This window comes from Azolla caroliniana, unplaced genomic scaffold, assembly GCF_043228905.1.
Source record: "Azolla caroliniana isolate FFs.n. ecotype wild unplaced genomic scaffold, voAzoCaro1.0.p SCAF_1, whole genome shotgun sequence".
Taxonomy (NCBI): domain Eukaryota; kingdom Viridiplantae; phylum Streptophyta; class Polypodiopsida; order Salviniales; family Salviniaceae; genus Azolla; species Azolla caroliniana.
In genome coordinates this window covers 3,638,751-3,649,001 of record NW_028230436.1, presented here as the reverse complement: position 1 = coordinate 3,649,001, position 10,251 = coordinate 3,638,751, and the positions used below count along the sequence as shown (strand labels likewise).

Here is a 10,251-nt window from a genome sequence, read left to right as displayed (position 1 = left end):
TGTTCAACTCTATATAATTTAAGCATGATAATAAATAACTATTTGCGCTACATTCTCATCAAATGTTTATTGGATAAGTGTTACACACTTAAAATATAGCTTACAATGGCAAAAACAATAAAAAATGTGAACGTTGTAAGATAGCCAAAGGAAAGTTTAAAATAAATGTCAAACATTCCAACACGTTTATCAAATTTGGCAATTATGTTTATCTATCATTTTTGGCAGTTGATTGAATTTGTTGGAATATTCGACATTAATTTTGCAATGCTAAAAGTATTCGAACTGCCGACAAAACTAAAGTGCCAAATCTTTCAACAAGATTTATGTACTATATGGTAAATTACTTAGCATTCTTCAGAAGTGGAGAAAATTGTTGGCAATAAAACTCTTGGAAAATTTGGCACTGGATTTTTTTGCACTAGTATTATTGGCATAAAATATTGGTAGGCATGGAAGTCATCACTTTGTTGATTCTCACATTGAGTGGAAAACAAGCGGAATATATGCAAGTTTGTTTTGGGGCGGTGGAAATTGTTGCAATGTAGTTGGCATTCTTGCTCACAATTTCAATCAAAGGTTTTTATTTGGCGAACAATAGTTGGGGATCTTCTACCTTTGGTTAATCTCTAAATAGGCAAAGTTTGGGATTGAGCACATGCTTCTCTTGCAAACTTTACATGGAAGATAGCCCTCATCATTTATGGAATGCCTTTGTTGTGTATGATTTGGAGATACATATAAGATATTTGTCAAGTTGGAACTCTATGGTACTCCTATATACAAAATGGGCCAAATGATGAGATGGAGATCATTAGTAACTTTTTCAAGTGTCGGGGTATGAGTAACATTGTTATGCTCGATGGTAGTCATGGAGCGCAAGCATACCTAAGGATGGATGAAAGGAATACTCTTGATTACTCAACTTGTGTGGGTATTGGAGCACGCAAGGGAGGGGATTTGTTCCACGAGGAGGATATTCGTCTCGTTTAGTTTAGAGATGGCACTTGGGAAGGTTCCCGCTACCTAAATGTAGCAATGACAACCAACATGGAATCGCGGTTGTGGTTCTACATGCCGCGATTAATATGTTGTTTTTTACTTGCTGCAATCAAAGTACGAGTACGTGGTGAGACGAGCACGAGGAGGCAGGGTTCGGTTGAATGGAGGGTGGTTATCGTAGGAAGGTCCGCATAAGTGAAGAGTATGATTTGGGATGCTATCATCCATCCATCCATCCATCCATCCATCATCAAAATTGAGTTTCATCCTCACTGAGGTACTTATGCCTTCCTTCCGTGGCAGCAAAAAAAACACAATCTCGTTCTTTCTAGATTCCAACAAAATGAATAAATAATAAATGGAGCGAAAGTTTTAAAAACAAACAAACGAACACACAAACAAACAAACAAACGCGCACACATGTTCCTTTCCCCCATTCTACGATGCCAATATTTGAGCGATCCTATTGAAACGAGTCCCCTCCCTCTCTTACATATCTGTTTGTGTTAAGACCTCAGGAACCCTAATTCACCATCTCTCACAACCCTAATTCACCATTTCTGGTCCTTCTCAAAGGTACCTCCTCCTCCTCCTCCCCCCCACCCCTCTCCATCCATCGTCGCCTTTTGATCAGACTAAACTAAAAGATGTATACGTAGTCATGCGCCTCACTTTCAGAGTTCCTCCTCCCCCTCCTCACCTCCATCGCCGTCTACGCACCTTCTTCAAATCCTACTCCACTGTTGTTGAAGCCTCCGATGACTAGCACTCAGTCCAGCAAATCATTGCCGTTTTGATGCCTCTCCCTTTGTACGCGTTTCTGTGTTTCTCATGAGTTCTGCCTATGATTTGAAGGGATCGCTGCTTTTGTCTTCATCATCGGTTCATGAATTTCTTCTCTCCTGGTATGTTGCAAGGTACACGTCTCTCTATTCTTCATCTTTATCATCATGAATTTATTCTCTTCTTATGTACATCAAGTTCTTTTTCTCTCTATTCGTCTGGATTGAAACGATCTTTTATGTTCTTCTGCATTGAAACGGCTCTTTTTTCGGGATGGAAACAAATATTCGAAAATATATCTCAGAATACTCTTCCTCGCTCAATCTATTGATTCGAAACAGACATATTATCTCTTTACGTTTCTTTTGAAATGAAAGAGATAATGGAACTTTATTCTGTTCAATCGGAATGAATCTTTATGCATTCTCGGAATATAGAGGAAAAATCAACAGAAACAAATATTTGTCTTTTATTTGGAATTATATTTCTGTTGAACTGTTTTTATAGTGGATTTTTTCAGAATAAAGAGGATTTAAGGTTGCGCTAATCAAAATGCTTCCAAGGAATATTCAAGCATGAACTTATAGACATTGCCAATGTTTTTCTTTTAGCTATCTGCTGTCAATGCTTTGTGGTTGTTTGCATTGTAGTTTCTTGTGATCATTTTGTGAGCTGAACCTCCGAAGCATCATTGCAACATTTCCCTTTCGTTGAGCAAGGTTTGAAATATATTACATTCATCTATGGCTTATCTATTGTTTGGATCAAAATAGTTCTTACTGGACACAAAATTCAGGCAAAATGCCTCAGGTTCCCTAAACAGGACTTAGGATCAAAATAACAGTGCTGAATACAAAGAAATTCAGTCAAGATGCCATAATGATCTTTTGAAGAGGTTCTGCCAAAATTGATGCATGTGAATATGTGATTGACCTACACCTTCATGGTCTTCACAATTGCTTTTTGGAGTAGAAGAAGTTATGACACATCGTTGCAAATTCTTACAAGCTGCTTTTGAGTTTCTAAACACTGCAAATACTTCCATTTTCCCTCATTACATCATGTAGGTTTGTTTCTGCTGTGGCATTGGAATTGAAAGGACGTATGAACTTCTCAGTCAAAAGGCCATGTACTTTCTGATATGTTTGGAGTCATAGTGGATGACTTCAGGATTATTGGTTTTTTGTCTTCATAAATGTTTCCTAGTATAAAATTTCTCTCATATCATTATATAATTTCCGTTTTTCTTTCTGCATATTTCCTTTACTGGCTGAATGTACAAGAGTGATATTATCCTCTAAGTTCTCACCTTTCAGGAAACTAGAACCTTATCTGATTCTTTATATAGTCTTGGGCTCATTTGGTGATTATTGAAAATAATTACCATGATGATTAGGACAGTGGTTTCCATCTACTTTTGATACTTCACATCATGTGATCCATACCTCCACTTTTGATTCGTTGCGAACATGATGCTTCTATCTTCTTTTGATTCTGTACATCACCTGACCCCTTACAAGTGGTTAGTTTCTTATCAATTGCCTCAACCTTTATGATGGATTTCTCAATGTCCTCTTGTTTGAATCCATGCGAACCTTTTCCATTAATTAGCTTCTTACAGTTTGGCTCGACCATTACGATTTTTTCCATCAATTTTTTCATGGAACAATTGTGTTCGACACCATTGTCATTATTTGTTTAACTTGTGCTCCTCCTAAAAAAGTTCAGGTTTCCAAAGGATTGATTGATTGAATCAGCTACTCAAGTATAGTGACTGCATGCCTACGATGGCAGACCAGAAAACAAGACTACTACCTCCCCGTCCTCCTGTGCTCCAAGATCAGCTTCGACGAAGTCCTCTCTCTTCACGACCGTTTTTTCAAGGCATGGATCTTTCAAATCTAAAAAAGAGAGGACAGGGAATACGTTCATGGATCAGGATCGACAAAGAAGGAGCCTCACAAGTAATGGAGGTAGACAAGCTAACCATCATGAGACGATGCGATCTTCCTGCTCGTGATCTTCGTCTTCTTGATCCCTTGTTTGTGTATCCATCCACGATTTTAGGCAGAGAGAAAGCTATTGTTGTGAATTTAGAACAAATGAGGTGCATAATAACGGCAGATGAGGTTTTACTTCTCAATTCTCTTGACAGCTATGTGTTACAATATGTCGCCGAGCTACAAAGGAGGCTGGCACTGAAAAATGATTTTATTAAGCGGCCATCCTTTGGAGCTCTTGCAGATAGTTTGTCTTCTTCAGAGAGGAAGGAGAGCAATATAGTGAAAAACCGTGTCTTGACATCAGATGGTCCCCATCATGAAATGGCAGGAGAATCTCAATCATCTAGAGGCTCATTTGCAGAGTATATGCCTTTCGAATTTCTGGCTATGGAGGTTGCTTTGGAAGCAGCATGCACTTTTTTGGATACTCAGGTAAGTTACAAGCCTTTTCAAACTCAGAGCGCATGATTTTATGGATGAACAGGGAAGGATGGTCAAATGTTTCATGTTTAAATAGGCTACAGAATTAGAGGTGGAAGCATATCCAGTTCTTGATGAGCTTACATCAAAGATTAGCACTTTAAATTTAGAGCGTGTCCGGAGACTCAAGAGCAGGCTTCTTGCTTTGACTCACCGTGTTCAAAAGGTATTTGATTTGTTTTTTCAATTATCTACATGAAATATCTTGATAATCCTGATCTACCACAGGTTAGAGATGAGATAGAGCAACTAATGGACGATGATGGAGACATGGCTGAAATGTATCTTACTGAGAAGAAGGAAAAAATGGAAAATTATTTTTATAAAGATCAAAATGCAACACTTTATGCAGGAGGTTCTATATCAGCACCAGTCTCACCAGTCTGCTCTCCTCCAGAATCTCGAAAATTGGAGAAAAACCTTAGTATAGCAGTGAGTCGTCATAGCAGCTCAAGAGTTTCGGAAGAGGATAGTGACATTCAAGAGTTGGAGATGCTCTTGGAAGCTTACTTTGTTGTCATAGATGCCATACTCAATAAGCTTACTTCAGTATGTTTATGTTTTCACATAGCGCTATCTCTCCATTGCATGTTGATGCATATTGTTATAGTTATTTTCCACCTTTTTGCAGTTGAAAGAATATATTGATGATACCGAGGATTTCATCAATATCCAATTGGTATGTGTATTTGTTCCACTGATTGATTCGTTCTAAATGTTCAAGAATGGTTCTGCAATTCAACCTGAGGGTATTCTTCCACATTTCTTGACCACTTTTTTGAAGTAAAATTGCATATCGATGAGTAGCTGATAGAGGATAGACATGGAACCCTAAGGAACTTTTTTCCGTAAGAATAGAGCTTTTTAGTGTTTACTTACACCTACAAAAGTCTAGATTAATAATATAACCTGAAGTAACGTTGGGTGTCTATCAGTTATTTTGGTTAGTATACCACAACTGGTGGGATCAAAAGCTTTTAAGAATAATACTTCTGAGATATCATTTCTGTTTGCAGGATAATGTTAGGAACCAGCTTATACAATTTGAATTGCTTTTGACGGTGGCAACTTTTGTGGTTGCAATTTTTGGAGTTGTGGCAGGAATCTTTGGAATGAATATTCCTATTGAACTCTTTGATGAACCTGGAGCGTTTAAGTGGGTTCTAATAATTTCAGGTCTCACAGGGCTTCTTATTTTTTGCTCTTTCATATGGTACTTTAAGAGAAGAGGTCTCATGACAATGTAGGGGGATTTGAGGGAATTTAACACTCCATGATCACCGAATTCTTGTGAGTGCTCAACCTGTTCTGTTCAGGTCTCATGTCAATAAAGCTTTGTGAAGAGTCAATAGTCTGAAGTTACCGGAATCCGCTCCTGAAATAATTTTTCATTTTTCTCATCACTGAAATAAATTTTGATTCAAGTAGAAAGCCCTTTTTGCCCAGAAGTTTGCTTTATCTCTACTAGCTTTGTATGGAGAATGAAAGAGGCTCTCGTAGGAACCCTTGACCTGAATGCAAAACTTATCAGCATGGAATTCTTAATCTGGAGCAGCATGAAATTCCTTCTCTGGATAAGCGGCTATTATTTTTGTCAAACAATCGGAGGTGTCTTCCAGAACAACGCTGACATTGTATTACTCGTCACCCCCTTTCTCTGGAAAGAACTTGAAGTGTAAATATGCTGTTCTAAATTCATTACATGGAAAAAACTGGTGGGATGCCAAAACCATTACTTGTAAGGTAAATGTTAATAATTCTGTATGATCGTTGAACAATAAATATTATAAATCCTCAGTCTCTGAGCTGTATATGTAAAGGTATATCTTGATAATCCTGAATGTATATTTTGAACGTGAATATTAGAAATCCATGGCTGTTGAGTTTGTACTTGTATTCATTATTGTCAAACATACAGTATTTTACTTCATGCCTAATGCTTGAGCTCAAATCAATGCACTTGGGTCTATTTTCTGCTAGTAGATATTTTAATTCCCTTGGAGACTGTTTGAACTGCCTCAAGTGAGGACAGTGGGTTGATTTTATTGTAGAACTATTTTGTGAAATAGTATATAACATTGCTTAAAGTCACATAATCATGTGTCCAAGCTGCATGTCCCCCATGATTGTTAAAGTTGCATCAATGAAAAAGAATAAAACCATGGCAAATCAAAGCAGTGAGAAATTGATCAGGGTGAACATTTTTTAAATTATATTGAAAACTGCCACGATTTTCTGGAGTAGATATGTAATCATGAATTGTGATTCTTCAAGCACTACCAATAATGAGTTTGGCTACATGTGATCTTTTAAATATGTACGAACACTTGTCATGTTGAATTTCATTGTGGTCCTAGTCATTTTGTAGTTCCTATGATGCAAATGTAAAAGCTACACATGCACACAACCTCAGGCAGGAAACTGGAGTGGAAAAATGGTAATGCAAATTCATGCAAATGATTTTGATCACCCAAACTTAAAATGAGAGCATGATAATTGACCATAACCCAAAATTTAAATCCTAATATTTAACATGATGGAGAGTGTTAAAGCTTACATGTAGCAACAAAAGTCGTAGGTTCAAATTTGTGAGCCAAAGTAATGACATCAGCATGTTAACAATCATGATGAAGATGTATCATAAAGTTTATTATATTGTGTATTATTACATCACTCATGAATATTGTTTCTTGGATATTACACATTACAATATCCACCATCAATAAATTTGATACATCCAAAGTCTCTTCAAGAATGCAAAGCCTTGTTAAATACATGACAAACATATTAACACCAACCCATAATGTGTGGAATAATGTATCATTATCTTTTGAATATGTATAGGAGACATGATACTAACCATTATGTCTTCCTCTCATATGATGTATCATGCATGCATGTTGATCTATATTCCTAGAATCCTATTATAATTGGGATAAGTTGGGTGTCTATGTATCCGTTTTGTGTGAGTATTTTATGTATGGAAAATTTCTTGCATAGTTTAAGAGACCAATGTATGGTTGTGTATGTGTGCAAAATTGTATGCATCGGTAAGAGCCTTATAATTTATTATCTTCTACTATACATTGTGATTTAACTACTAGAAGTACATGTAATAGGCCACATGTTTAAGATACATGATGGTTATCTCTCCATTTTCTAGTTAGATTTGATAAGGAATCACTTTTTTGATTGTGTAAATGGCTTATATTTCAATCAAACATTAGAAGATATAGAAGGTTTCTACCACTTTACTTGACTTAAACAAAGTCATTTTAAATATCCCACCATATTCCTACTTTATTTTTTTGGGTTGTGGAAAGTGAAAAGTGTGTAGTTACTATAAAAAATTCATGTTTTGCTTGATTAAAAGTGGTTTTGAATATGAAAGAGGATTTCTAAATCTTGTTTTGGGTCTAACAAACTAAAGTTTTGATAATGCAGGTCGTGGAAAGTGACAGTAGTTTTTACTTTATGGTTTAGGGTTTATGGAATGTGAAAGTAGTTTTTACTTTATGGTTTAGGGTTTATGGAATGTGAAAGTAGTTTTTACTTTATGGTTTAGGGTTTATGGAATGTGAAAGTAGTTTTTACTTTATGGTTTAGGGTTTATGGAATGTGAAAGTAGTTTTTACTTTATGGTTTAGGGTTTATGGAATTTGAAATTGCATTCATGGTGACATTGATCAAAATAGGAGCAATATATGGGGACATTTCTTACATGAGCATGTATACTTAATGGTGGAACCTTTATTGATTGAGTGTGGATACATTGATCATAAGAGCTAAAGAGGAGATTGAAATCTTAATATAATAACATAGGGCCTTACCGACTCTTTGTGATCATCACATGGTAAGGTTACCACTATCTTCGTCATGGAGCATGATGGCTCATACTCAAACTCATGGTAATTGTGTATATATACAACCACCTATTTTTGAAGGAACCACCATCTTCAACCACATTTTGTTTAAATTTTACTTGAAGGGTTGCAAGCCCATCACAACTATGCTTGATAAAAAACAAACAATGTGAAAGGACTACCAATTCATGATTTGCAACCAACATATTATCAATTCCTCATGGGAAGATTAATCTACTTGACCATCATGGGCTTGACCTTAGCTACATAGTTTGCCAACCACGACATTTCATGGAGAAAATGAATTTGACATCTCATCCAACTGACACAATTGTACCACATCTTAAATAAGTAACAATTTTTAAAACATTGAATTTGAGATGTGTTCAATTTGTATGTCCCTTACGAGATAGTCTAGAATCTAGATCATTCATTCATTTTCTTTAGTTAACATAAATACCTTTTAAAGGATAATGCAAATTTTCATTCTTCACTTGTTAATGTGATAATCAATGTATTTATGAAACAACACTATGATTACATTTTGTTTATATATAGGAAATGTAGAGAATAAATAGTACATTACATTATTAAGCAAATATCCATGGTCACTACTACATGTCCTCTATGGCTGATAGACCCACATATTCAAACAAAATATGCTTTGTTGAGAATTCTTCTCTTAACGAAATAAAAATAATGCAATTCAGACATTACATTTATTATTATTGTTATAGATTGTTTCAAGAAAAATTTCATGATTTTGTGAAGAATGGTTTTTTCATTAAAACATGGTTTCAAGTGTGGTGGGTATATCCATATTTTAGTGATACTTATGACCATATGTAGAAGATGTTGTAATAAAATAGTTTATTACCATAAATACATTATAAAGACCGTGATATGATGTGACATGTAAGCACACATGTGTATTAACTTGGTTAGAACTCTGACTCAAAAGAGTATAACATCATTCATCGAGAAATTGATGTGCCATGACCAAGACATCTAATGAGTATCTTGTAAAGCTATGACAGAACTCATGAATACACCTTTTTAATAGTACAACACACATTTGTTCTTAGTTGTCCTCATATCAAACGTGGGAAATTTACACAAACATATCATCTAATGAAACTAAAAGCAATTAGAAAAGGCATATGTACCACTAAATGTCCAGTCAACCATAATAAGGATCGAGCATAGGTTGACTGATTGTCTGTGTATTGTGAATGTGCCATCTAATGCAAAGAGACCGAAGACTTAAACATGAACTTATCACAAATGGTTTGCCAATCCATTTGCAAGACTATAAAAAAGGGCAAAGTACTTCTGAAGTTGAAATGTAAGTGAAGACAATGGAAGGGTAATGGTAATAGGAGATGTAATAGAGTTCCAATGTAATAAAGTTTAGGTTGCTTCATCCCACCTTCCATAAGTGGTAGCTGTGATTTTTCCTTAGCTTTCATCTCCAGTAAACATCAAAATGAAATGTTGTTCCTAAGTAGTTTTACAATGTTAATAATTAGGTAATTAACTAAGGGTTAATTAGTATCTAATAATGTGAGTAGTTAATCACGTATGTAATTAAGCAACGGAAGATTATTTTGTGTGTGTGTGTGTGTGTGAGAGAGAGAGAGAGAGAGAGAGAGAGAGAGAGAGAGAGAGAGAGAGAGAGACTTATAAACAATAAGACAAATGGGGGATATTAACAAGAGTGTAACTAGATAACCTTTCTCTATATTAATAATCATGAAGTTAAAAAATACCCACAATGAGGTATATATACATCTCATGTCCAAGGGTGCACATGTGTGAGGAGAATATAGGTACACCGTACAAGGATGTAAGTCCTATATTAAATGTACTTGGGAGTGGAGGATCTAGAATGTATCTCACTTAAGTACAAGGTCTTATTTAAGGGTTTAAAGTCAACACACTAACTAGATTCTATTTATGTAACTAATGTGTTACATAATTGACCAAATAACTAAACCTAATTGAGCTTCATATCTCAACACACCCTCTCAAGCTCAAGTGTGAGGAGTCCAACGTCTGGTTCGACTATCGGCGTTGTCGACTTTCGTCCAGCTTCCGGCTCATGTTGGCTCCTGTTTAGC

General features: G+C 35.7%; 1 protein-coding gene across 4 annotated transcripts; it reads left to right on the top strand.

Annotated features, from left to right (window-relative positions):
* The first annotated feature begins 1,479 nt into the window (after positions 1-1,479).
* LOC147868392 (magnesium transporter MRS2-1-like) lies at positions 1,480-6,069 on the top strand. 4 transcript variants are annotated; one of them, XM_087318652.1, is made up of 6 exons: positions 1,480-1,907; positions 3,514-4,220; positions 4,306-4,434; positions 4,497-4,817; positions 4,900-4,947; positions 5,285-6,069. In XM_087318652.1, the coding sequence occupies exons 2-6, from the start codon at positions 3,564-3,566 to the stop codon at positions 5,513-5,515; spliced, it is 1,386 nt and encodes a 461-aa protein (XP_087174778.1). In that variant the 5' UTR covers positions 1,480-1,907; positions 3,514-3,563; the 3' UTR covers positions 5,516-6,069. The 4 variants fall into 4 exon arrangements, with proteins under 4 accessions (XP_087174778.1, XP_087174784.1, XP_087174780.1 ...); XM_087318658.1 differs by having other exon boundaries at positions 3,509-4,220; XM_087318654.1 differs by having other exon boundaries at positions 1,480-1,919.
* The last annotated feature ends 4,182 nt before the right edge of the window (positions 6,070-10,251 follow it).

Coding starts and splice junctions, on each gene's coding strand:
- LOC147868392 (XM_087318652.1), top strand. CDS start 3,564: ATGCCTACGATGGCAGACCAGAAAACAAGACTACTACCTCCCCGTCCT. Junction 4,435..4,496: donor TGACTCACCGTGTTCAAAAG/GTATTTGATTTG, acceptor GATCTACCACAG/GTTAGAGATGAGATAGAGCA. Junction 4,948..5,284: donor ATTTCATCAATATCCAATTG/GTATGTGTATTT, acceptor TTCTGTTTGCAG/GATAATGTTAGGAACCAGCT.